The 26,740-nt window shown below is 52.8% G+C and overlaps 1 protein-coding gene across 4 annotated transcripts in view; it reads right to left on the reverse strand.

The window, feature by feature from the left end:
• Nucleotides 1-26,740, reverse strand: part of gba1 (glucosylceramidase beta 1) — a 40,908-nt gene that overhangs the window by 12,179 nt on the left and 1,989 nt on the right. For 3 of the 4 annotated variants that reach the window (XR_015075715.1, XM_085978392.1, XM_085978393.1), the window contains exons 3-4: nucleotides 24,042-24,233; nucleotides 3,698-3,844 (exon numbers count right to left, since the gene is read on the reverse strand). Coding sequence is in view for 3 of the 4 variants with exons in the window: in XM_085978392.1 (XP_085834518.1) it covers nucleotides 3,698-3,844; nucleotides 24,042-24,233 (339 nt within the window). In the remaining variant the exon portion in view is untranslated. Of the gene's footprint in view, nucleotides 1-3,697; nucleotides 3,845-10,380; nucleotides 10,478-24,041; nucleotides 24,234-26,740 lie in introns of those variants that run through there. The other variant, XM_085978394.1, reaches the window with a different exon arrangement.

Consider the following 26,740-nt stretch of genomic DNA (forward strand, 5'->3'; position numbering starts at 1 on the left):
ATGGTTATGGACCATCACAGACTATACCTGTAGGGATAATGGGTATGGACCGTCACAGACTATACCTGTAGGGATAATGGGTATGGACCGTCACAGACTATACCCGTAGGGATAATGGGTATGGACCGTCACAGACTATACCCGTAGGGATAATGGGTATGGATCATCACAGACTATCCCTGTAGGGATAATGGGTGTGGACCATCACAGACTATAGCTGTAGGGATAATGGGTATGGGCCATCAGACTATAGCCGTTGGGATAATGGGTATGGACTGTCACAAACTATACCTGTAGGGATAATGGGTATGGACCGTCACAGACTATACCTGTAGGGATAATGGGTACGGGCCATCAGACCAAAGCCTTAGGGATAATGGGTATGGACTGTCACAAACTATACCTGTAGGGATAATGGGTATGGACATCACAGACTATCCCTGTAGGGATAATGGGTATGGACCATCACAGACTATCCCTGCAGGGATAATGGGTATGGACTGTCACAAACTATACCTGTAGGGATAATGGGTATGGACATCACAGACTATCCCTGTAGGGATAATGGGTATGGACCATCACAGACTATCCCTGTAGGGATAATGGGTATGGACATCACGGACTATACCCGTACAGATAATGGGTATGGACATCACAGATATTCAATGCAAATTAAAAATTTCCCAGATGTTCCAGTAAAAGAAGAATTGGAAAGGAGTTGAACATCGTAGGAAAATGTCAAATCCCCCAAACTAAAAATATAAAGGTGGTCCTGGATAAGAAAATGCAATTCAGCTCATTCCTCCAATACACAATTTAAATTTATGTAGTTTCACCCTACCAATGACACTTTAGTAATATTCTGGGCTTATCTTATTTACAATATTTCCTATTTTACATTCCTCAAAGATGCCCCCAATCTCTTGTCTACACTATAGGTCTTCAGCTTCTCTAATATTTCCTCATTGTTCATCTCCTTTATACTGGGTAGGTGGAATATGGTGAGAAGGTGGGGTTGAGGAGTATGGTGAGAAAGTGGTATTGAGGGATATGGTGAGAAGGTGGGGTTGAGGGATATGGTGAGAAGGTGGGATGAGGGATATGGTGAGAAAGTGGTATTGAGGGATATGGCGAGAAGGTGGGGTTGAGGGATATGGCGAGAAGGTGGGGTTGAGGGATATGGCGAGAAGGTGGGGTTGAGGGATATGGCGAGAAGGCGGGGTTGAGGGATATGGCGAGAAGGTGGGGTTGAGGGATATGGTGAGAAGGTGGGATTGAGGGATATGGTGAGAAGGTGGGATTGAGGGATATGGTGAGAAGGTGGGATTGAGGGATATGGCGAGAAGGTGGGGTTGAGGGATATGGCGAGAAGGTGGGGTTGAGGGATATGGCGAGAAGGTGGGATTGAGGGATATGGTGAGAAGGTGGGATTGAGGGATATGGCGAGAAGGTGGGGTTGAGGGATATGGCGAGAAGGTAGGGTTGAGGGATATGGCGAGAAGGTGGGATTGAGGGATATGGTGAGAAGGTGGGATTGAGGGATATGGTGAGAAGGTGGGATGAGGGATATAGTGAGAAGGTGGGATGAGGGATATGGTGAGAAGGTGGGATGAGGGATATGGTGAGAAGGTGGGATGAGGGATGTGGTGAGAAGGTGGGATGAGGGATATAGTGAGAAGGTGGGATGAGGGATGTGGTGAGAAGGTGGGATGAGGGATATGGTGAGAAGGTGGGGTTGAGGGATATGATGAGAAGGTGGGGTTGAGGGATATGATGAGAAGGTGGGATGAGGGATATGGTGAGAAGGTGGGATGAGGGATATAGTGAGAAGGTGGGATGAGGGATATGGTGAGAAGGTGGGATTGAGGGATATGGTGAGAAGGTGGGATGAGGGATATAGTGAGAAGGTGGGATGAGGGATATAGTGAGAAGGTGGGATGAGGGATATGGTGAGAAGGTGGGATGAGGGATATGGTGAGAAGGTGGGGTTGAGGGATATGATGAGAAGGTGGGATGAGGGATATGGTGAGAAGGTGGGGTTGAGGGATATGGTGAGAAGGTGGGATGAGGGATGTGGTGAGAAGGTGGGATGAGGGATATAGTGAGAAGGTGGGATGAGGGATATGGTGAGAAGGTGGGATGAGGGATGTGGTGAGAAGGTGGGATGAGGGATATAGTGAGAAGGTGGGATGAGGGATGTGGTGAGAAGGTGGGATTGAGGGATATGGTGAGAAGGTGGGATGAGGGATATAGTGAGAAGGTGGGATGAGGGATATAGTGAGAAGGTGGGATGAGGGATATGGTGAGAAGGTGGGGTTGAGGGATATGATGAGAAGGTGGGATGAGGGATATGGCGAGAAGGTGGGATGAGGGATATAGTGAGAAGGTGGGATTGAGGGATATAGTGAGAAGGTGGGATGAGGGATACGGTGAGAAGGTGGGATGAGGGATGTGGCGAGAAGGTGGGATGAGGGATATGGCGAGAAGGTGGGATGAGGGATGTGGTGAGAAGGTGGGATGAGGGATATAGTGAGAAGGTGGGATGAGGGATACGGTGAGAAGGTGGGATGAGGGATACGGTGAGAAGGTGGGATGAGGGATATAGTGAGAAGGTGGGATGAGGGATATGGCGAGAAGGTGGGATGAGGGATATGGCGAGAAGGTGGGATGAGGGATATGGCGAGAAGGTGGGATGAGGGATGTGGTGAGATGGTGGGATGAGGGATATGGTGAGAAGGTGGGATGAGGGATGTGGTGAGAAGGTGGGATGAGGGATGTGGTGAGAAGGTGGGATGAGGGATATGGTGAGAAGGTGGGATGAGGGATGTGGTGAGATGGTGGCTAGGTGGGGTTGATAGAAAAATTGTATTTCTTTACTGAATTATTCAGCAAAATTCCAGAGCAACAAAAAGTTACCATGCAGGTACGGCAAGTAATCAAAAAGGCAAATGGAATGTTGGCCTTTATTGTAAGGGGGTTGCAGTATAAAAGCAGAGAAGTCCTGCTACAACTGTACAGGGTATTGGTGAGACCGCACCTGGAGTACTGCGTAGTTTTGGTCTCCTTATTTAAAGGAAGGATATACTTGCATTGAAGGCAGTTCAGAGACGATTCACTCGGTTAATTCCTGAGATGAGGGGGTTGACTTATGAAGAAAAGTTGAGCAGGTTGGGCCGACACTCATTGGAATTTAGAAGAATGAGAGGTGATCTTATTGAAACATAAGATACTCCTCGTGGGGAAATCTAGAACTCGGGGGTATAGTTTCAGAATAAAGGGTCGCCCTTTTAGAACTGAGATGAGGAGAAGTTTCTTCTCTCAGAGGGTCGTAAATCTGTGGAATTCTCTGCCCCAGAGAGCTGTGGAGGCTGGGTCATTAAATACATTTAAGGTGGAGATAGACAGATTTTTGCAAGATAAGGGAGTGAAGGGTTATGGGGAGCGGGCGGGGATGTGGCTTTGAGCCCAAGATCAGCCGTGATGTTATTGAATGGCGGAGCAGGCTCGAGGGGCCGAGTGGCCTATTTCTTCTGTTCTAGACTGGAGCTTTCCTGTAGTGCAGAGAGGGACACATGGGAAAATGAGCAGCACCATAGCGGAGCACGAGGTGTGAGCACTGAGCATATAACCATATTGCTTGGTCATGATTCTGTTGGCATTGCAGCTTGGCTTGACTTTAATTCTGTTTCACACAAACCTTCTTCAGAGAAGTAGGATCGGAGGAGATTTTCCTGGGATCCGGCAGAAAGAGACAGAATGTTAATCGCTGCAGCATCGGTTACTGCACCGCCAAATCCTTTCATCCGCTGGTATTTCTTCTTCACGTCAAAGGTCAGCTGCAGACCTAGGAAAACATGCCACCATTAAAGGATCATGTTTGACGAATCTTAGAGTTTTTTTTGAGGTTGTAACTAGCAGAATAGATAAGGGGGAACCAGTGGATGTGGTGTATTTGGATTTTCAGAAGGCTTTTGATAAGGTTCCACACAAGAGGTTATTAAACAAAATTAGGGCTCATGGGATTGCAGGTAATATACTAGCATGGATTGAGGATTGGTTAACGGACAGAAAACAGAGAGTAGGAATAAACGGGTCATTTTTGGGATGGCAGGCTGTAACTAGATGGGTACCGCAAGGATCAGTGCTTGGGCCTCAGCTATTCACAATCTACATCAATGATTTGGATGAGGGGACCAAATGTAATCTATCCAAGTTCGCTGATGATACAAAGCTGGGTGGGAATAAAAGTTGTGAGGAGGATGCAAAGAGGCTTCAAGTGGGCAAGAACATGACAGATGGAATACAACGCGGAGAAATGTGAAGTTATCCACTTTGGTAGGAAAAATAGAAAAGCAGAGTATTTTTTAAATGGCGAGAGATTGGGAAATGTTGGTGTTGAGGGACCTGGGTGTCCTTGTACACGAATCACGGAAAGTTAACATGCAGGTACAGCAAGCAATTAGGAAAGCAAATGGTCTGTGGTAAACCACTGTTTGTATTCCACTGTGTACATGCCTGGACATGCCTCGGCTGACTCCTCCCACAAGTCCTAGTATAAAGGTGACTGCTCCCCAGCCCTTTGTATTTCTGGACCGGTCGACCACTCGAGGCAGACCTTCATTCTTTTGTTAATAAAAGCCTTTAGTTACTCTCTTAACTCTCAGTCTTTTATGAGTAATTGATAGCGCATCAATTTTATTAACAAAATTTTTATAATGGAGAAGATCCTCACACCAGCATGCCTGGACTTAGATCATCGGGAGGCGGACTCATCCACCAAGTTTACTCACTGGCTTAAGTGTTTCGAAAAATTCCTGACCGCCTCCGCAGCAATCAAATCGGACGAGGACAAACTGGATGTCCTGACCTCCAAAGTGAACCACCGAGTGTACTCGGTCATCCAAGACGCGACCTCGTACGCGGACGCTATCAAGCTCCTCAAGGACCAGTACACGCGCCCAGTGAACGAAGTGTACGCCAGGCACCTTCTGGGGAGTCGTAAACAACAACCTGGGCAATCGACTGTGGAATACCTTCAGGCACTGTCTGTGCTTGGCCGGGCCTGTGGTTGTAAGGATGTAAAGGCCGCCGTGTACACAGAGGAACTTATCCGGGACGCTTTTGTAGCGGGCCACAGATCCAATTACACCCGACAGCGACTGTTGGAGCAGAGTGACCTCGACCTCAACAAGGCCTCTGAACTCGCACTATCATTGGATGCAGCCTACCGGGGCATGGATGCCTACTCCTCTGCACCGTGGACGCCGCGGGGAATGACAGCCTGGGACACGGTAGGACCGCCTCATAGCGCCGTGCCACCCCAGCCACACCCCAACTACCGCAGCAGTGTCCCAAGGCCAGACAGCAGTGCCCCAAGGCCAGAAATGCTACTTCTGTAGCCAGGCAAAACACTCCAGAGCGCGCTGCCCGGCGAAAAACGCGATCTGCTCGGGCTGCGGGAAGAAGGGACACTACGCTAGCGTCTGCAGGGCCAAAGCCACCCCGAACCCCAGCAGCGCCGCGTGTGGGCCATGCGGGCCACCATCTTGGGCCTCCCCGGCCATGTGCAAACCACTGGTACAGCAGCCATTTTGGACGCCTCCAGCCACATGGGGATCATGGACGCCGCCATCTTGGACGACAGCCGGAACGCAGCAGGCCCCCAACACCGCCTCATCTGATACCCGCAGCGACACACCGACCCCTACGCTGGCATCCGTTACACTGGACCAAGCGAGACCGCACCAGCTGGCCAGTTCCACAATGGACATTAAGGTAAATGGCCACGATACAATCTGCCTTTTTGACTCTGGGAGCACGGAGAGCTTCATCCACCCCGACACGGTGCGGCGTTGCTCTCTCCCAGTCCTGCCTGCGCACCAGCGGATTTCTATGGCCTCCGAGTCCCAGTCGGCGGACATCGGCGGCTACTGCGTAGTGACACTCGTAGTAGACGGGACCGTGTACGATCATTTTAAACTTCTGGTCCTGCCCGACCTCTGCGCTGCCGTCCTGCTGGGGTTAGATTTTCAGTGCCACCTTAAAAGTGTTACGATGGCGTACGGTGGACCCCTACCCCCACTCACAGTCCGCAGCCAGCAGCTTCCAAATTGCCCGCCGCGCACCAGGTGCAACCTCTCCACACTCAGAGTCACCCCCCCACTACTGTTTGCTAACCTCACCCCCGACTGTAAGCCCATCGCCACAAAGAGCAGGCGATACAGTGCCAGGGACAAGGTTTTCATTAAAACCGAAGTGGAGCGGCTCCTGAAGGAAGGGATTATTGAGGGCAGCACCAGCCCCTGGCGAGCCCAGGTTGTGGTCGTTAAGACCGGCGAGAAGCAGCGCCTGGTCATCGACTACAGCCAGACAATAAATCGCTACACCCTGCTGGACGCCTACCCACTCCCCCGCATAGCTGATATGGTCAACCAGATCGCGCAGTACCGCGTCTTCTCGACCATTGACCTGAAATCAGCGTACCACCAGCTCCCTATCCGCCCTGAGGACCGCCAGTATACTGCCTTTGAGGCAAACGGCCGCCTCTACCACTTCCTTAGGGTTCCCTTTGGCGTCACCAACGGGGTCTCCGTCTTCCAAAGGGAGATGGACTGGATGGTAGATCAAAATGCGTTGCAGGCCACTTTCCCATATCTGGACAATGTGACCATCTGCGGCCGTGACTTGCAGGACCATGACGCAAACCTCGAAAAATTCCTCCGCACCGCCCAACTCCTGAACCTGACATATAACAAGGAGAAGTGCATATTCCGCACAAACCGCCTCGCCATCCTTGGCTGTGTTGTGGAACACGGAGTCATCGGCCCCGACCCCGACCGGATGTGTCCCCTTATGGAACTCCCACTGCCCCAAGGCCCTGAAGAGGTGCCTAGGGTTTTTCTCCTATTATGCCCAGTGGGTCCCCTACTATGCGGACAAGGCCCATCCGCTGATCAAGTCCACCTCTTTTCCCTTGACGGCAGAGGCCCGCTTAGCCTTCCACCGTATCAAGGAAGACATTGCCAAAGCCACCATGCACGCAGTGGACGAATCCATCCCCTTCCAGGTGGAAAGCGACGCATCCGACTTTGCCCTGGCCGCTACCCTCAATCAGGCGGGGAGACCCGTGGCCTTCTTTTCACGAACCCTCCAAGGCCCGGAGACCAGACACTCCGCTGTTGAGAAGGAGGCCCAGGCGATTGTGGAGGCTGTGCGTCATTGGAGGCACTACCTGGCCGGAAAACGATTTACCCTGCTCACTGACCAGCGTTCAGTTGCTTTTATGTTTAACAACAAGCAGAGGGGCAAAATCAAAAATGACAAGATCTTGAGGTGGAGAATCGAACTTTCCACCTACAATTATGAGATCTTGTACCGGCCCGGGAAGCTCAATGAACCCCCGGATGCGCTATCGCGTGGCACCTGCGCCAGCGCGCAGATCGATAGACTGCGGGCCCTCCACAATGACCTCTGCCACCCGGGGGTCACCAGGTTCTTCCACTTCATCAAGGCCCGCAACCTGCCTTACTCTATTGAGGAGGTCAGGACCATGACCAGGAACTGCCAAGTCTGCGCTGAGTGCAAACCACACTTTTATAGACCAGACAGGGCCCACCTGATAAAAGCCACTCGCCCCTTCGAGCGCCTGAGCGTTGATTTTAAAGGGCCTCTCCCCTCCTCCGACCGCAATGTGTACTTCCTCAATATTATTGATGAGTACTCCCGTTTCCCGTTTGCCATCCCCTGCCCGGACATGACCAGTGCCACGGTCATTAAATGTCTGAACGACCTCTTCACCCTGTTCGGTTTCCCCAGCTATATCCATAGCGACCGGGGCTCATCGTTTATGAGCGACGAACTCCGTCAGTACCTGCTAACTAGGGGTATTGCCACAAGCAGGACCACCAGTTACAACCCCCGGGGGAACGGACAGGTGGAAAGAGAAAATGCGACAGTTTGGAAGGCCGCCCTGCTAGCCTTAAAGTCTAGGGGCCTTCCAACCTCCCGCTGGCAGGATGTGCTCCCCGATGCGCTCCACTCTATTCGGTCACTGCTCTGCACTGCCACTAACGCCACCCCTCATGAGAAAATGTTTGTCTTCCCAAGGAAGTCCACATCGGGGACATCGCTACCACCATGGCTGACGTCCCCAGGGCCGGTCCTACTGAGAAGACACGTGAGGACCCATAAAACGGACCCCCTGGTCGAGAGGGTCGACCTCCTCCACGCCAACCCCCAGTATGCTTACATTGCATACCCGGACGGGCGGGAGGACACAGTCTCCATAAGAGACCTTGCACCCTCGGGGGCCGCAGTAACCCACTACTCACTACCACCCCCCCCCACGATCCGATATCCAGCCCCAGCAGACAGCAGGCCTGGGCCCCGCGACCCGCTCGACATCTACGAGGACGACACGCCTGTGCCACAGCCTACGCTGGACTCGACGCCGGAAGCTCCACTACCCCTGCCGTCGCCACGCCGATCACAGCGGCAGACAAGACCTCCGGAGAGACTCCAATACACTAACTTTTAATACACTTCACCCCGCCGGACTCAATTTTAAACAAGGGGTGAATGTGGTAAACCACTGTTTGTATTCCACTGTGTACATGCCTGGACATGCCTCGGCTGACTCCTCCCACAAGTCCTAGTATAAAGGTGACTGCTCCCCAGCCCTTTGTATTTCTGGACCGGTCGACCACTCGAGGCAGACCTTCATTCTTTTGTTAATAAAAGCCTTTAGTTACTCTCTTAACTCTCAGTCTTTTATGAGTAATTGATAGCGCATCAGGGGACCAAATGTAATCTATCCAAGTTCGCTGACGATACAAAGCTGGGTGGGAATAAAAGTTGTGAGGAGGATGCAAAGAGGCTTCAAGTGGGCAAGAACATGACAGATGGAATACAACGCGGAGAAATGTGAAGTTATCCACTTTGGTAGGAAAAATAGAAAAGCAGAGTATTTTTTAAATGGTGAGAGATTGGGAAATGTTGGTGTTGAGGGACCTGGGTGTCCTTGTACACGAATCACTGAAAGTTAACATGCAGGTACAGCAAGCAATTAGGAAAGCAAATGGTATGTTGGCCTTTATTACAAGAGGATTTGAGTATAAGAGTAAAGACGTCTTACTGCGATTATATAGGGCCCTGGTGAGACCACACCTGGAGTATTGTGTACAGTTTTGGTCTCCTTACCTAAGGAAGGATATACTTGCCATAGAGGGAGTGCAACGAAGGTTCACCAGACTGATTCCTGGGATGGGGAGATTGTCCTATGAGGAGAGATTGAGGAGACTGGGCCTATATTCTCTGGAGTTTAGAAGAATGAGAGGTGATCTCATTGAAACATACACAATTCTTACAGGGATTGACAGGGTAGATGCTGAGAGGCTGTTTCCCCCTGGCTGGGGAGTCTAGAACCAGGGGTCACAGTCTCAGGATAAGGGGTCGGCCATTTAGGACTGAGATGAGGAGAAATTTCTTCACTCAGAGGGCGGTGAATCTTTGGAATTCTCTGCCCCAGAGGGCTGTGGAGGCTCAGTCGTTGAGTATATTTAAGACAGAAATCGATTGATTTTTGGATATTAAGGGAATCGAGGGATATGAGGATAGTGCAGGAAAATGGAGTTGAGGTCAAAAATCAGCCATGATCTTATTAATGGCGGCGCAGGCTCGAGGGGCCGAATGGCCGACTCCTGCTTCTATTTCTTATGTTACTATGAACTGGAAATGTGGAGATGGATTTAAAGGAAAACTCAGCAATATCCAGCTCTGCCGTCGATTCATAAAAGGCCAGAATCAGGATTGAAGGGTGCATGAAGGAGTCCAAGGCTGGAGGAGGTCGCAAAGATATGACCCCTTAAAGGGAATTTGAGGACAACGATGAACTTAAACTGGTGGCTAGGGAGCCAATGTAGGTTGACAAGGACAGGAGTGATGGGTGAGCGAGACCTGGTGCGGGATAGGATACAGATAGCAGAGTTTTGGATGAGCTGAGGTTTATGGTGGAGGAGGACAGGAGGGTAGCCAGAGGGGTATTGGAATAGTGAAATCTGCAGGTGACAACTGCATGGATGAGGGTTTCAGCAGCAGATGAGCAGAGGCAGGGGCAGAGTTGGGCGATATTACGGCGGTGGAAGTAGGCGGTCTTGGTGATGGAGTGGATACGGGGGTCAGAAGCTCGCTCAAGGTCAAATAGGATGCCGAGGTTGCGAACAGTCTGCTTCAGCCTCAAAGTTGCCAGGGAGAGGGATGGAGTCGTTGGCGAGGGAACGGAGTGTTTGTGACGGTGGCCAAAGACAATGGCCCGTAATTTCCGACAGGAGGCTTCCTGCATGCAGATGCCGCCTATCGGGGAAAAAAAATCTACGCCCTTACCCAAGGGCTCCCAAGGTCCGGCCATTTCCGATCCTGGGCCTCTCCACGGCGAAATGCGCAGGGCCCACGTATCCCAGGGGCGCACGCGGTTCGCAAGCATCCCTGGGATCACGTGGGCCAGGCAGGCCAATGGTTGAAAGGAATCCTCCTTTATACAGACAAATAGACTGTCAAAAGTATGAATGGGGATCACTGAAAAAAGACATCAAAACATTCAATACATTTAAAAAAAAACTATCACGTTTTTAAAGAGTTAAAATTACATTAAATTTAAGTTTTTTTAAGGGGCTAAAAGTAAACTTACCTTTTTAAAAGTATTTTTTAATTATAAATAAATGAGTGAAAAATTTTTTTTTTTTTTTTTACTTTTTTAAACTCATGCTGGTAAAAGCAGGCCGTACGCTTTTACTAGGCGTAAGATTTTTAAGTGATTTCAGCGGGCGGAGGTTCTGCAGAAAGCGGAACTCTCCACCCGCAGAGGCCCTTCTCCAGGGCAGGCGTCTGATCTGTTAAGAGGATTATTGACAGATCGGAAATGCCGGTTTTCAGCGCATGCCTGAATCCGGCATTTCCCATGTCACACCCATAAGCATCGGAAAATACGGGCCAATGACTTCGATCTTCCCAATGATTGGCTGAAGGAAATTGCGACTCATCCAATACCAGATGTCGGACAAGCAGTCTGAAAAATCATAGACAGTGGAGTGGTCAAGACATGTGGTGGTGAGGTAGAGCTGGGTGCCGTCAACGTACATGTGAAACCTGACATCATGTTTTCGGATGATGTTACCAAGGGGCAGCACGTAGATGAGAAATAGGAGGGGGCCAAGGATAGATCCTTAGATAGATTCCCAAGGTAACCTTGCAGGGACAGGAAGAGAAGCCATTGCAGGAGATTCTCTGGCTACGATCGGACAGGCGTGTGAAATCAAGTGAAGGCAACAACTACCTGCATTTATATAAAATATCCCATGCTGCTTCACAGGAGTATTATCAAACAAAATTTTACACTGAGACACAAAGAGATAGTAGGCCAGGTGACCAAAACCTTGGTCAAAGAGGTAGGTTATAAGGAGCATCGTAAAGGAGAGAGGGGTTAAGGGAGGGAATTCCAGAGCTTAGGGCCTTAGCAGCTGAAGGCACGGCCGCTAATGGCAGAGAGATGAAAATCCGGGCGGTGCAAGAGGCCAGAATTGGAGGAGCGCAGCTATCTCGGAGGGCTGAAAGAGATTACAGAGATAGGGAGGGGCGTGCCCATGGAGGGATTTGCAAACAAGGATGAGAATTTTAAAACGGAGGTGTTGTCAGACTGGGAGCCAATGTAGGTCAGCGAGCACAGGGTGGGTGATGTATGAACGGGACTCGGTGCGAGTTAGGATACGGGGCAGCGAGCACAGGGTGGGTGATGTATGAACGGACTCGGTGCGAGTTAGGATACGGGGCAGCGAGCACAGGGTGGGTGATGGGTGAACGGGACTGGGTGCGAGTTAGGATACGGGTCAGCGAGCACAGGGTGGGTCATGCGTGAACGGGACTGGGTGTGAGTTAGGATACGGGTCAGCGAGCACAGGGTGGGTGATGGGTGAATGGGACTGGGTGCGAGTTAGGATACGGGGCAGCGAGCACAGGGTGGGTGATGGGTGAACGGGACTCGGTGCGAGTTAGGATACGGGGCAGCGAGCACACGGTGGGTGATGGGTGAACGGACTCGGTGTGAGTTAGGATACGGGTCAGCGAGCACAGGGTGGGTGATGTATGAACGGACTGGGTGCGAGTTAGGATACGGGTCAGCGAGCACAGGGTGGGTGATGTGTGAACGGACTCGGTGCGAGTTAGGATACGGGTCAGCGAGCACAGGGTGGGTGATGTGTGAACGGACTCGGTGCGAGTTAGGATACGGGTCAGCGAGCACAGGGTGGGTGATGTATGAACGGACTCGGTGCGAGTTAGGATACGGGTCAGCGAGCACAGGGTGGGTGATGTATGAACGGACTCGGTGCGAGTTAGGATACGGGTCAGCGAGCACAGGGTGGGTGATGTATGAACGGACTCGGTGCGAGTTAGGATACGGGGCAGCGAGCACAGGGTGGGTGATGGGTGAACGGACTCGGTGTGAGTTAGGATACGGGGCAGCGAGCACAGGGTGGGTGATGGGTGAACGGACTGGGTGTGAGTTAGGATACGGGTCAGCGAGCACAGGGTGGGTGATGGGTGAACGGACTGGGTGCGAGTTAGGACACGGGTCAGCGAGCACAGGGTGGGTGATGTGTGAACGGACTCGGTGCAAGTTAGGATACGGGTCAGCGAGCACAGGGTGGGTGATGTATGAACGGACTCGGTGCGAGTTAGGATACGGGTCAGCGAGCACAGGGTGGGTGATGTATGAACAGACTCGGTGCGAGTTAGGATACGGGTCAGCGAGCACAGGGTGGGTGATGTATGAACGGACTCGGTGCGAGTTAGGACACGGGGCAGCGAGCACAGGGTGGGTGATGTGTGAACGGACTGGGTGCGAGTTAGGATACGGGTCAGCGAGCACAGGGTGGGTGATGTGTGAACGGACTCGGTGCGAGTTAGGATACGGGGCAGCGAGCACAGGGTGGGTGATGTATGAACGGACTGGGTGCGAGTTAGGACACGGGTCAGCGAGCAGGGTGGGTGATGTATGAACAGACTCGGTGCGAGTTAGGATACGGGTCAGCGAGCACAGGGTGGGTGATGTATGAACGGACTCGGTGTGAGTTAGGATACGGGGCAGCGAGCACAGGGTGGGTGATGTGTGAACGGACTCGGTGCGAGTTAGGATACGGGTCAGCGAGCACAGGGTGGGTGATGTATGAACGGACTCGGTGCGAGTTAGGATACGGGTCAGCGAGCACAGGGTGGGTGATGTATGAACAGACTCGGTGCGAGTTAGGATACGGGTCAGCGAGCACAGGGTGGGTGATGTATGAACGGACTCGGTGCGAGTTAGGATACGGGTCAGCGAGCACAGGGTGGGTGATTTGTGAACGGGACTCGGTGCGAGTTAGGACACGGGGCAGCGAGCACAGGGTGGGTGATGTGTGAACGGACTGGGTGTGAGTTAGGATACGGGTCAGCGAGCACAGGGTGGGTGATGTGTGAACGGACTCGGTGCGAGTTAGGATACGGGGCAGCGAGCACAGGGTGGGTGATGGGTGAACGGGACTGGGTGCGAGTTAGGATACGGGTCAGCGAGCACAGGGTGGGTCATGCGTGAACGGGACTGGGTGTGAGTTAGGATACGGGTCAGCGAGCACAGGGTGGGTGATGGGTGAATGGGACTGGGTGCGAGTTAGGATACGGGGCAGCGAGCACAGGGTGGGTGATGGGTGAACGGGACTCGGTGCGAGTTAGGATACGGGGCAGCGAGCACACGGTGGGTGATGGGTGAACGGACTCGGTGTGAGTTAGGATACGGGTCAGCGAGCACAGGGTGGGTGATGTATGAACGGACTGGGTGCGAGTTAGGATACGGGTCAGCGAGCACAGGGTGGGTGATGTGTGAACGGACTCGGTGCGAGTTAGGATACGGGTCAGCGAGCACAGGGTGGGTGATGTGTGAACGGACTCGGTGCGAGTTAGGATACGGGTCAGCGAGCACAGGGTGGGTGATGTATGAACGGACTCGGTGCGAGTTAGGATACGGGTCAGCGAGCACAGGGTGGGTGATGTATGAACGGACTCGGTGCGAGTTAGGATACGGGTCAGCGAGCACAGGGTGGGTGATGTATGAACGGACTCGGTGCGAGTTAGGATACGGGGCAGCGAGCACAGGGTGGGTGATGGGTGAACGGACTCGGTGTGAGTTAGGATACGGGGCAGCGAGCACAGGGTGGGTGATGGGTGAACGGACTGGGTGTGAGTTAGGATACGGGTCAGCGAGCACAGGGTGGGTGATGGGTGAACGGACTGGGTGCGAGTTAGGACACGGGTCAGCGAGCACAGGGTGGGTGATGTGTGAACGGACTCGGTGCAAGTTAGGATACGGGTCAGCGAGCACAGGGTGGGTGATGTATGAACGGACTCGGTGCGAGTTAGGATACGGGTCAGCGAGCACAGGGTGGGTGATGTATGAACAGACTCGGTGCGAGTTAGGATACGGGTCAGCGAGCACAGGGTGGGTGATGTATGAACGGACTCGGTGCGAGTTAGGACACGGGGCAGCGAGCACAGGGTGGGTGATGTGTGAACGGACTGGGTGCGAGTTAGGATACGGGTCAGCGAGCACAGGGTGGGTGATGTGTGAACGGACTCGGTGCGAGTTAGGATACGGGGCAGCGAGCACAGGGTGGGTGATGTATGAACGGACTGGGTGCGAGTTAGGACACGGGTCAGCGAGCAGGGTGGGTGATGTATGAACAGACTCGGTGCGAGTTAGGATACGGGTCAGCGAGCACAGGGTGGGTGATGTATGAACGGACTCGGTGCGAGTTAGGATACGGGTCAGCGAGCACAGGGTGGGTGATGTATGAACAGACTCAGTGCGAGTTAGGATACGGGTCAGCGAGCACAGGGTGGGTGATGTATGAACGGACTCGGTGCGAGTTAGGATACGGGTCAGCGAGCACAGGGTGGGTGATTTGTGAACGGGACTCGGTGCGAGTTAGGACACGGGGCAGCGAGCACAGGGTGGGTGATGTGTGAACGGACTGGGTGTGAGTTAGGATACGGGTCAGCGAGCACAGGGTGGGTGATGTGTGAACGGACTCGGTGCGAGTTAGGATACGGGGCAGCGAGCACAGGGTGGGTGATGTATGAACGGACTCGGTGCGAGTTAGGATACGGGTCAGCGAGCACAGGGTGGGTGATGTATGAACGGACTCGGTGCGAGTTAGGATACCGGTCAGCGAGCACAGGGTGGGTGATGTATGAACGGACTGGTGCGAGTTAGGATACGGGTCAGCGAGCACAGGGTGGGTGATGGGTGAACGGACTCGGTGCGAGTTAGGATACGGGTCAGCGAGCACAGGGTGGGTGATGTGTGAACAGACTCGGTGTGAGTTTGGATACGGGTCAGCGAGCACAGGGTGGGTGATGTGTGAACAGACTCGGTGTGAGTTAGGACACGGGTCAGCGAGCACAGGGTGGGTGATGTGTGAACGGACTCGGTGCGAGTTAGGATACGGGTCAGCGAGCACAGGGTGGGTGATGTGTGAACGGACTCGGTGCGAGTTGGGACACGGGGCAGTGAGCACAGGGTGGGTGATGGGTGAACGGGACTGGGTGTGAGTTAGGATACGGGTCAGCGAGCACAGGGTGGGTGATGTGTGAACGGACTCGGTGCGAGTTAGGATACGGGTCAGCGAGCACAGGGTGGGTGATGGGTGAACGGACTGGGTGTGAGTTAGGATACGGGTCAGCGAGCACAGGGTGGGTGATGTGTGAACGGACTCGGTGCGAGTTAGGATACGGGTCAGCGAGCACAGGGTGGGTGATGTGTGAACGGACTCGGTGCGAGTTGGGACACGGGGCAGTGAGCACAGGGTGGGTGATGGGTGAACGGGACTGGGTGTGAGTTAGGATACGGGTCAGCGAGCACAGGGTGGGTGATGTGTGAACGGACTCGGTGCGAGTTAGGATACGGGTCAGCGAGCACAGGGTGGGTGATGGGTGAACGGACTGGGTGTGAGTTAGGATACGGGGCAGTGAGCACAGGGTGGGTGATGTGTGAACGGACTGGGTGTGAGTTAGGATACGGGTCAGCGAGCACAGGGTGGGTGATGGGTGAACGGACTCGGTGCGAGTTAGGATACGGGTCAGCGAGCACAGGGTGGGTGATGTATGAACGGACTGGGTGCGAGTTAGGATACGGGTCAGCGAGCACAGGGTGGGTGATGTATGAACGGACTCGGTGCGAGTTAGGACACGGGTCAGCGAGCACAGGGTGGGTGATGTATGAACGGACTCGGTGCGAGTTAGGATACGGGGCAGCGAGCACAGGGTGGGTGATGTGTGAACGGACTCGGTGCGAGTTAGGATACGGGTCAGCGAGCACAGGGTGGGTGATGTATGAACGGACTCGGTGCGAGTTAGGATACGGGTCAGCGAGCACAGGGTGGGTGATGTATGAACGGACTCGGTGCGAGTTAGGATACGGGTCAGCGAGCACAGGGTGGGTGATGTGTGAACGGACTCGGTGCGAGTTAGGATACGGGTCAGCGAGCACAGGGTGGGTGATGTATGAACGGACTGGGTGTGAGTTAGGATACGGGTCAGCGAGCACAGGGTGGGTGATGTGTGAACGGACTCGGTGCGAGTTCGGATACGGGTCAGCGAGCACAGGGTGGGTGATGTGTGAACGGACTCGGTGCGAGTTAGGATACGGGTCAGCGAGCACAGGGTGGGTGATGGGTGAACGGACTCGGTGCGAGTTAGGATACGGGTCAGCGAGCACAGGGTGGGTGATGGGTGAACGGGACTGGGTGTGAGTTAGGATACGGGTCAGCGAGCACAGGGTGGGTGATGGGTGAACGGGACTGGGTGTGAGTTAGGATACGGGGCAGCAGAGTTTTGGATGAGCTCAAGTTTATAGACGGTGGAAGATGGAAGAACAGTCAGTCGAGCAGTGGAACCGTCGAGCAGTGGAACCGTCGAGCAGTGGAACCGTCGAGCAGTGGAACAGTCGAGCAGTGGAACAGACGAGCAGTGGAACAGACGAGCAGTGGAACAGACGAGCAGTGGAACAGTCGAGTATGGAATAGACGAGCAGTGGAATAGTCGAGTGTGGAATAGTCGAGTGTGGAATAGACGAGCAGTGGAATAGTCGAGCAGTGGAATAGTCGAGCAGTGGAATAGTCGAGCAGTGGAACCGTCGAGCAGTGGAACCGTCGAGCAGTGGAACCGTCGAGCAGTGGAACAGTCGAGCAGTGGAACAGACGAGCAGTGGAACAGACGAGCAGTGGAACAGTCGAGCAGTGGAATAGTCGAGCAGTGGAATAGTCGAGTGTGGAATAGACGAGCAGTGGAATAGTCGAGCAGTGGAATAGTCGAGTGTGGAATAGACGAGCAGTGGAATAGACGAGCAGTGGAATAGTCGAGTGTGGAATAGACGAGCAGTGGAATAGTCGAGCAGTGGAATAGTCGAGCAGTGGAATAGCCGAGCAGTGGAATAGTCGAGCAGTGGAATAGTCGAGCAGTGGAACAGTCGAGCAGTGGAACAGTCGAGCAGTGGAACAGTCGAGCAGTGGAACAGTCGAGCAGTGGAACAGTCGAGCAGTGGAATAGTCGAGCAGTGGAACAGTCGAGCAGTGGAACAGTCGAGCGTGGAACAGTCGAGCGTGGAACAGTCGAGCGTGGAACAGTCGAGCAGTGGAACAGTCGAGCGTGGAACAGTCGAGCGTGGAACAGTCGAGCGTGGAACAGTCGAGCGTGGAACAGTCGAGCGTGGAACAGTCGAGCGTGGAACAGTCGAGCAGTGGAACAGTCGAGCAGTGGAACAGTCGAGCGTGGAACAGTCGAGCAGTGGAACAGTCGAGCAGTGGAACAGTCGAGCAGTGGAACAGTCGAGTATGGAATAGTCGAGTATGGAAGCAACAAAGACATGGATGAGGGTTCCAGCAGCAGATAGAGTCACAGGGGGAGAAATTCGGTATCGCCCCGTTTGGGGCGCTAGTATTGGCGGTGCGCAGAGTTTAGCGCCAGGCGCAAATTATCGCCACCTCCAGTGATATTGGGTAGCTGTGCCCCTGAAGGTGATTGCGGCGCTAAATCAGGCGCTGCACGACAGTCTTAAGGCGCTAACCCGGCGGCGCGACGCAATATCTCCGCGGGCGGGCGCAGCGCAGGTGCTGTCAATTATCGAGTTCAGCCAGACACGCTGGCGCCGGACAGCTCTTAAAGGGGCAGTTCGATCATCATCTCCAGCCGCACCATGCGCATCGTAGGCCTCAAACTCGGCGGTAACCTACCTGTGGCGTCGACAACTGCCTGAACATGGAGAGGGCCAGGGAGAGAGCGCAGCGCTTCAGCGAGGGGCATTGGATGCTCTGGTTGGCGCGGTGGAGCGCAGGCGATCTGTACTCTACCCAGAGAATGGCAGGAGGCCTCAGCACAGCGACTATCGCAGAGCTTGGAGGGAGGTTTCCAACAGAGTCACCTCCAGCAGCATGGTTCCCAGGACTCCTGTGCAATGCAGGAAGAAGTTCATCGACCTCACTCGGGTCGTCAGGGTGAGTGCCTTTTTCAGAATCATCTTCATCCCTCCATCTGGACCTCACTTTATGGCCAGAGGGTGTGCAAAGCCCCAATGGCCAGCTGTCATCCAGCACCCATGGCCCTTTCTGGAAACACACACGCACATTCAGCTCTGTGCATAATGTAAGGGCTAATCGACCATGGGAGGCATGTCATCCCAGATCAGGGCAGCATAATGTAAGGGCTAATCGACCATGGGAGGCATGTCATCCCAGATCAGGGCAGCATAATGTAAGGGCTAATCGACCATGGGAGGCATGTCATCCCAGATCAGGGCAGCATAATGTAAGGGCTAATTGACCATGGGAGGCATGTCATCCCAGATCAGGGCAGCATAATGTAAGGGCTAATTGACCATGGGAGGCACGTCATCCCAGATCAGGGCAGCATAATGTAAGGGCTAATCGACCATGGGAGGCATGTCATCCCAGATCAGGGCAGCATAATGTAAGGGCTAATCGACCATGGGAGGCATGTCATCCCAGATCAGGGCAGCATAATGTAAGGGCTAATCGACCATGGGAGGCATGTCATCCCAGATCAGGGCAGCATAATGTAAGGGCTCCTGGACCATGGGAGGCATGTCATCCCAGGTCAGGGCAGCATAATGTAAGGGCTAATCGACCATGGGAGGCATGTCATCCCAGATCAGGGCAGCATAATGTAAGGGCTAATCGACCATGGGAGGCATGTCATGCCAGATCAGGACTGCAGGTTTCATCACACCCCGTCCTTTCTCTTGCAGGCCAAGCTGGCCAATAATAGAAGGCAACAGCATCGGACTGGAAGAGGCCGGCCTCACCTGCAGACACTCACAGACCTGGAGGAGCGAGTCCACCGGATTGTGGCAAGCCGGATGATTGGCCCCGTCGCCTCTGGAGATGCCGACCCCATTGTGGACAGCAATGGTAAGGTCATCACCTTTTTGACCTCTCTCCTTCCACTTGTTCCCCACACCAGCATGCTTTTTCACTCTCGAGCAAACTCAGAGCATTGCAGCACTCATGCATCCCTTGCTGCCACCCTGTCCTTTCGCTAAAGCCACTCTTGAACCTCCCTGCTTTCAGATGCTGCATCACCAGCTCAGGAGGCAGGCCCTCAAGTTGCCAGTGCGAGTGACTCTGGAGGAGACGAGGCGCGAGGGGGGTAGGGAAGCTCGGGGGCCGTCTCCCCGGAGGGCGAGTCAGGCCGCGAGTGCTGCTGCACAGAGCGCAGAAGAGGTGCGTGCCCGCGCAGAAATGAGCGCCCAGGCTGGGCTGAGGCACACTGAGCTCATGGCTGCAGTGGCAAGGATGCCCGACTCCACTGAGACACTGGCAAGGAGTGTGCAGGACTTCGGCGCAGCACAGGCAAGGAGTGTGCAGGACTTCGGCGCAGCACAGGCAAGGAGTGTGCAGGACTTCGGCGCAGCACAGGCAAGGAGTGTGCAGGACTTCGGCGAAGCAATGGCACCTGCCACGCAAGTGCTGCCACGCAGTCAGTGGCTGGTCTCATGCAGACGCAGATTGAGGCCACGCGAGCACTGACTGCTACCACCCTCGCTGGATCGGGCAGGATTCTCCGGGGCCCTCACCACGGCACAGCAGGCCAGCAATCTGTGCACCAGCCGATTGCTGCGCATGGTGCGGTGCTGCCCAGTCAGAGTGCCAGTGTGTCGGCTGACCAGGGAGCTGCTGTCCGCTCTCAGGATGACAGCATTCCTGATGCCACCACTGGCACTTCTCCACTGCAGCTGCCACCACCTGTAGGACAGACTGCTTCTGCCCATGCGGAGTTGGAGCAGTCAGCAGCCGGGCCCTCCAGGCCCAGAGCTGGTCCAGGCCGTACCTCAAGGGCATCTGCGGTCTCAGTTTCGGACAGTCAGCAGGCCTCCCCCAGCCTTGCTGCAGCCACTGGGGTCCCGCTATGGAGGAGCTGCAGGGCGGGAAGGGGGCAATTCCACAAGGGAAGCAGATCACCATCGAGGGGCAAAAAGTAGGAGGTGCAGCTAAATTATGTTATTTCTTTCATTCAAGGCCAAGGATGCTGGTCTGAATGTTGGTTATGTTTTGGCCATTGTCTCCAGGGTGTGAGAGACAGTTATGTTTTGGACATTGTCTCCAGGGTGTGAGAGCCAGTTATGTTTTGGACATTGTCTCCAGGGTGTGAGAGACACTTATGTTTTGGACATTGTCTCCAGGGTGTGAGAGACAGTTATGTTTTGGACATTGTCTCCAGGGTGTGAGAGCCAGTTATGTTTTGGACATTGTCTCCAGGGTGTGAGAGCCAGTTATGTTTTGGACATTGTCTCCAGGGTGTGAGAGACAGTTATGTTTTGGGCATTGTCTCCAGGGTGTGAGAGACAGTTATGTGGCAGTCTGTTTGTTTTGCTGTTTGTTTCCATTGCTTTGTCATGCGGGAAGGATACACAGTTTGTTAAATAAAGAAGTTTATTTATTCACAATGTCCTGTCTGTTCTTTGCACAAATTGTTGCCTTGACCAGCTTAGGGGTAGCAGAACGGTTCCATTCATGTTCTTGGAATGGCAGAAAGCATTCCCTCAGAGGGGCCTAGAAGCGACTTGCTATAAGCCTCTGATGGACGGCCCTTGCAGTTTGTGCCTCCCTCCCGTCTTGGTGCTCCTCCTCCTCCTCCTCCTCCTCCTCTTCCGCTGGTGCTCCAATGTCTGGTGGCAGTGGCTGGGTCCTGAGGATTGCCAGGTTATGCAGCATGCAACACACAACCACGAAGTGGGAGACTCGCTCAGGTGAGTACTGAAGGGCTCCTCCGGAATTGTCCAGACAGCGGAACCGTTGCTTCAGCACGCCGATTGTGTGCTCAATGATGTTCCTGGTCGCTTGATGGCTCTCATTGTAATGTTCTCCAGCAGGGGTGCTGGGCGAACGGAGCGGGGTCATCAGCCAGGGGCACAGAGGATAGCCCTTGTCCCAGAGAAGCCAGCCTCCTGGGTGAGCCGGGGCTTCGAAAAGGTCTGCCACAGAAGTCTGGCGCAGGATGAAGGCGTCATGGCTGCTGCCTGGAAAGTGGGCATTGACAGCGAGTATCAGCTGTCGGTGGTCACAGACCAGCTGCACAAAGAATGGAACCCCTTTCGGTTGCGGAAATCTTCCGCATTCTCTAGAAGCGCCCGCAAAGCCACACGCGTGCAGTCAATGGCGCCCTGCACCATGGGGAAGCCCGCTATCCTTGCGAAGCCCTCTGCGCGCTCTCGCTGCTTGTCCGGGGTCATTGGGAAGGAGATGTACTGCCGCCTCCTTTTAAAGAGGGCATTAGTCACTTGACGGATGCAGCAATGCACCGTGAACTGTGAGATGTTGGCAATGTCCCCAGCAGCGGCCTGAAAGGAGCCGCTGGCATAGAAGTTTAGAGCCACAGTGATCTTCACAGCCACCGACAGAGATGTCCTGCACCTTAGTTGAGGCTGCAGATCTGGCTGAAGCAGGTGGCAGAGCTCAGTGACCACCTCCTTACTGAAGCGCAGCCTTCGGAAACACTGCTCCTCCGACATGTTGATATATGAAAACTGTTGGCGGAAAACCCTGGCAGCGTAAGGTCTCGTGTGCCGACGTCTGTTGGCCCTCCTCCGTCTGGCCATGCCTGCCACTCTATCCCTGCGTTGCTGTGCCCTGTCAATATGATTGAGAAGGACGACGTTCCCATCCAATGCAGCCCCCATAGTAAGTGCGCACTGAAAGTTATGCCGGTTGAGAAGCTTACCAACTGTAAAGTTATGTTCAGAAGGCTAAAGTTCCTCAGCCAGCGCTGGCTCACTGCAGGAATGGCTCTCCGTTTGTCTCTGAGCAACTCTCTCGCTCTCTCTCTCTCACAGAAGGTGTGCTCCAAAAATGGCTACCACTAATAATCCAGGAAGAGTCCCCTTTAAATAGCGCCCCCCCCAGCCCAACAGCGACTGGGAAACGTTCAAGGTAACCTGTCGTTGGTAGCGACAGGCGGAACGGAGGGGGGCGCCACTGAATATCCGGTCCGGGGCGCCCCAAGGGCGTTGCACACTGAAATGACGTCATGATCTGCGTGCGTGTCCGCTCAATTTGGGAAGAGGTGCAGGATTCGCTGCGCCCGGGCGCGAGTTGGTTAGCGCCCCACTTCTCGACCTCTTTAGGCGCTAATGGGTGGCGCAACCAACCGAATTTTTCCCCCATAGAGTCATACAGCACAGAAAGAGGCCCTTCAGCCCATCGTGTCCGCGCCGGCCATCAAGCCCTGTCTATTCTAATCCCATTTTCCAGCACTTGGTCCGTAGCCTTGTATGCTATGGCGTTTCAAGTGCTCATCTAAATGCTTCTTGAATGTTGAGGGTTCCTGCCTCTACCACCCTTTCAGGCAGTGAGTTCCAGGTTCCAACCACCCTCTGGGTGAAAAAGTTTTTCCTCAAATCCCCTCTAAACCTCCTGCCCCTTACCTTGAAACTATGCCCCCTGGTTATTGACCCTTCTACTAAGGGGAAAAGTTCCTTTCTATCTACCCTATCTATGCCCCTCATCATTTTGTACACCTCAATCAGGTCCCCCCTCAGCCTTCTCTGCTCTAAGGAAAACAACCCCAGCCTGTCCAGTCTCTCTTCATAGCTGAAGCGCTCCAGCCCAGGTAACATCCTGGTGAATCTCCTCTGCACCCTCTCCAATGCAATCACATCCTTCCTATAGTGTGGCGACCAGAACTGCACACAGTATTCCAGCTGTGGCCTAACTAGCGTTTTGCACAGCTTCATCATAACCTCCCTGCTCTTATATTCTATGCCTCGGCTAATGAAGGCATGTGTCCCATATGCCTTTATAACCACCTTATCTACCTGTCCTGCTGCCTTCAGGGATCTATGTTCATGTGCACCAAGGTCCCTCTGTCCTTCCTAGGGTCCTACCATTCATTGTGTATTCCCTTGCCTTGTTCGTCCTTCCAAAATGCATCACCTCACACTTTTCAGGGTTAAATTCCATTTGCCACTGTTCTGCCCATCTGACCAACCCGTCTATATCGTCCTGTAGCCTGAGGCTTCCCTCCTCGCTATTTACCACTTCACCAATTTTCATGTCATCTGCGAACTTACTGATCATACCTCCTACATTCATATCTAAATCATTAATGTACACTACAAACAGCAAAGGACCCAGCACCGATCCCTGCGGTACACCACTGGGCTGAGGCAAGGGCGGAGTCGGGCGATGTTACGGAGGTGGAAGCCTCACTGAACTGGACAACAGAGGAGAGGCGTTGGAAGAGAATGGTGTGGTCGACCTTGTTAAAGGCAGCAGAGGGTTAGTGTACCATGGTCACTGTGTGTTAGTTTTGTGAACTGAATAAAGACACACATAAAGCAACTGTTGACAAACAAGTCTGAATGTGTTTCTCTTGAGCAAGTTATTCCTTCAGACCTTTGACCAAAGCTTAGCGAGTATCCCTGGTATAAGCAGCAACTGCAGCATTACCTGGGTGTTTGGCATAAGTCAGCATTTTTCCTGTCTTGCTCTCGAGCCTTTTACCAGCCTTGTTGGTTTCATACAATAGGTAACGACCCTTCTCTGGTAGCACCAGTGGGTCCATTGTGTCGCAGTACGTCGCATTGCACACACAAACCACCGAGGTCCCCCCAAAACTCTTGGCATCACACGGTTTACCAGCTAAAAATGCAAGAGAAACACAAACTGTTAGGACAGCCTTTTGTCCCATTTTCACCCCTCCTCTACTCTCCTGAAGATGCCAACTCTTACTGGGATACAGTTCCATGGGCACTAGCTGCCCTCTGGTATTTCACTCAAATAGCCATTTTTTATGCGTGAATTAACAGGCTTTACACTTGAGGCAATCACAGTCAAGCTTGATGTTTATATGTTCACTTTCTGGCAGCAGTCACTGGACAGTGATCGAGACCAACTGCCATAAGCAGAGAGCGGAAATCAAAGCGAGGGCCCTCCATGTGTATATGAGGTGGTACCACAACACTGAGCCATCGCCTCTCTTAATCTTGGCTTTGCTTATCTGCTCTTGAACTCCATTTGACTTCCTTACTCAGTGAGTGGGAGATGCAAAGAGCAGGATATCACCTGTCTGATGTTCCCTTCACCTGGTGGAACACAGGAACGCACAGATTTTCAGAAACAAGAAAAAGATATTGGGCTCAACAAGCCCACCACTTTTTTCGAAAATCAACCTAATTTCACCTCCTCAACATATATTAATTCCTCTCTCCAGAAACCTGTCATTTATCCAGGCCACTTCAACAGTCCCCCAAGGTAACTTATTTTGCAACTTTCAAACTAGTGCCTCGTGAAGAATCTGGAAGCTATGGGAATATGTGACTGGTCTATCTGGTACACCAGCTTCAAGATTTTGGTTCTGTCTTCACAAAGGAGGACACAAATAACCTCCCAGAGATGTCGGGGAACATAGGGTCCAATGAGAGGGAGGAACTGATTGAAATCCGTATTTGTAGGGAAATGGTGTTAGGGAAATTGACAGGATTGAAGGCCGATAAATCCCCAGGGCCTGATAATCTACATCCTAGGGTACTTAAGGAAGTGGCCCTAGAAATAGTAGATGCATTGCTGGTCATCTTCCAAAATTCGATAGACTCTGGAACAGTTCCCATGGATTGGAGGGTAGCTAATGTTACCCCACTATTCAAAAAATGTGGTAGAGAGAAAACAGGGAATTATAGACCGGTAAGCCTGACATCGGTAGTGGGGAAAATGCTAGAGTCCATTATAAAAGATGTAACAGCAGAGCACTTGGAAAACAGTGACAGGATCGGACAAAGTCAACATGGATTTACAAAAGGTAAATCATGCTTGACTAATCTACTGGAATTTTTTGAGGGTGTATTGGTAGAATAGATAAGGGAGAACCAGTGGATGTGGTGTATTTGGACTTTCAGAAGGCTTTCGATAAGGTCCCGCATAAGAGATTAGCGTGTAAAGTTAAGGCACATGGGATTGGGGGCAAGGTACTGACTTGGATAGAGAACTGGTTGGCAGACAGGAAGCAAAGAGTTGGAATAAACGGGTCTTTTTCCGAGTGGCAGGCAGTGACTAGTGGGGTACCGCAGGGATCGGTCCTAGGACCCCAGCTGTTCACAATATATATTAATGATCTAGACGAGGGAACTAGATGTAATATCTCCAAGTTTGTAGACGACACAAAGCTGGGTGGGCGTGTGTGCTGTGAGGAGGATGCAGAGAAACTCCAGTATGATTTGGACAGGTTGGGTGATTATACTGCATCTGCCCAATGTGGATAAATGTGAGGTTATCCACTTTGGTGGCAAAAACAGGAAGGCAGATTATTATCTGAACGGCAATAGATTGGGAGAAGGGGGAAGTGCAACGAGACCTGGGTGTCTTTGTGCACCAGTCGCTGAAGGTAAGCATGCAGGTGCAGCAGGTGGCTAAGAAGGTAAATGGTATGTTGGCCTTCGTAGCGAGAGGGTTCGAGTACAGGAACAAGGATGTCTTGCTGCAGTTGTACAGGGCCTTGGTGAGACCACACCTTGAGTATTGTGTGCAGTTTTGGTCGCCTTATCTGAGGAAGGATGTTCTTGCCATGGAGGGAGTGCAGCGAAGATTTACCAGACTGATACCTGGGATGGCAGGAATGACATACGAGGAGAGATTGGGTCGATTGGGCTTATACTCGCTGGAGTTTAGAAGAATGAGAGGGGATCGCATTGAAACTTATAAAATTCTAACAGGACTAGACAGACTAGATGCAGGAAGGATGTTCCCGATGGCGGGGGAGTCCAGAACCAGGGGTCACAGTCTAAAGATAAGGGGTAAGCCATTGAGGACAGAGATGAGGAGGAATTTCTTCACCCAGAGAGTGGTGAACCTGTGGAATTCTCTACCACAGAGGGCGGTGGAGGCCAATTCATTAAATATATTCAAAAAGGAGTTAGATATATTTCTTAAGGCTAAAGGGATCAAGGGGTATGGGGAGAAGGCAGGGACAGGGTACTAAGTTTGGATGATCAGCCATGATCTCATTGAGTGGCAGAGCAGGCTCGACGCCCCGAATGGCCTCCTTCTGTGCTGTAACCATTTATGATTCTATGAACATTTACCCTAATTGGGAATCTCACTCACAGAAGCCCCGGGATGATTGTTGTGGAAAATGGAAAAATGTCACAGTGGTG

Source organism: Somniosus microcephalus, unplaced genomic scaffold (assembly GCF_052327205.1).
Source record: "Somniosus microcephalus isolate GS21.2 unplaced genomic scaffold, FLI_Smic_1.0 unresolved_chr7, whole genome shotgun sequence".
Lineage (NCBI taxonomy): Eukaryota > Metazoa > Chordata > Chondrichthyes > Squaliformes > Somniosidae > Somniosus > Somniosus microcephalus.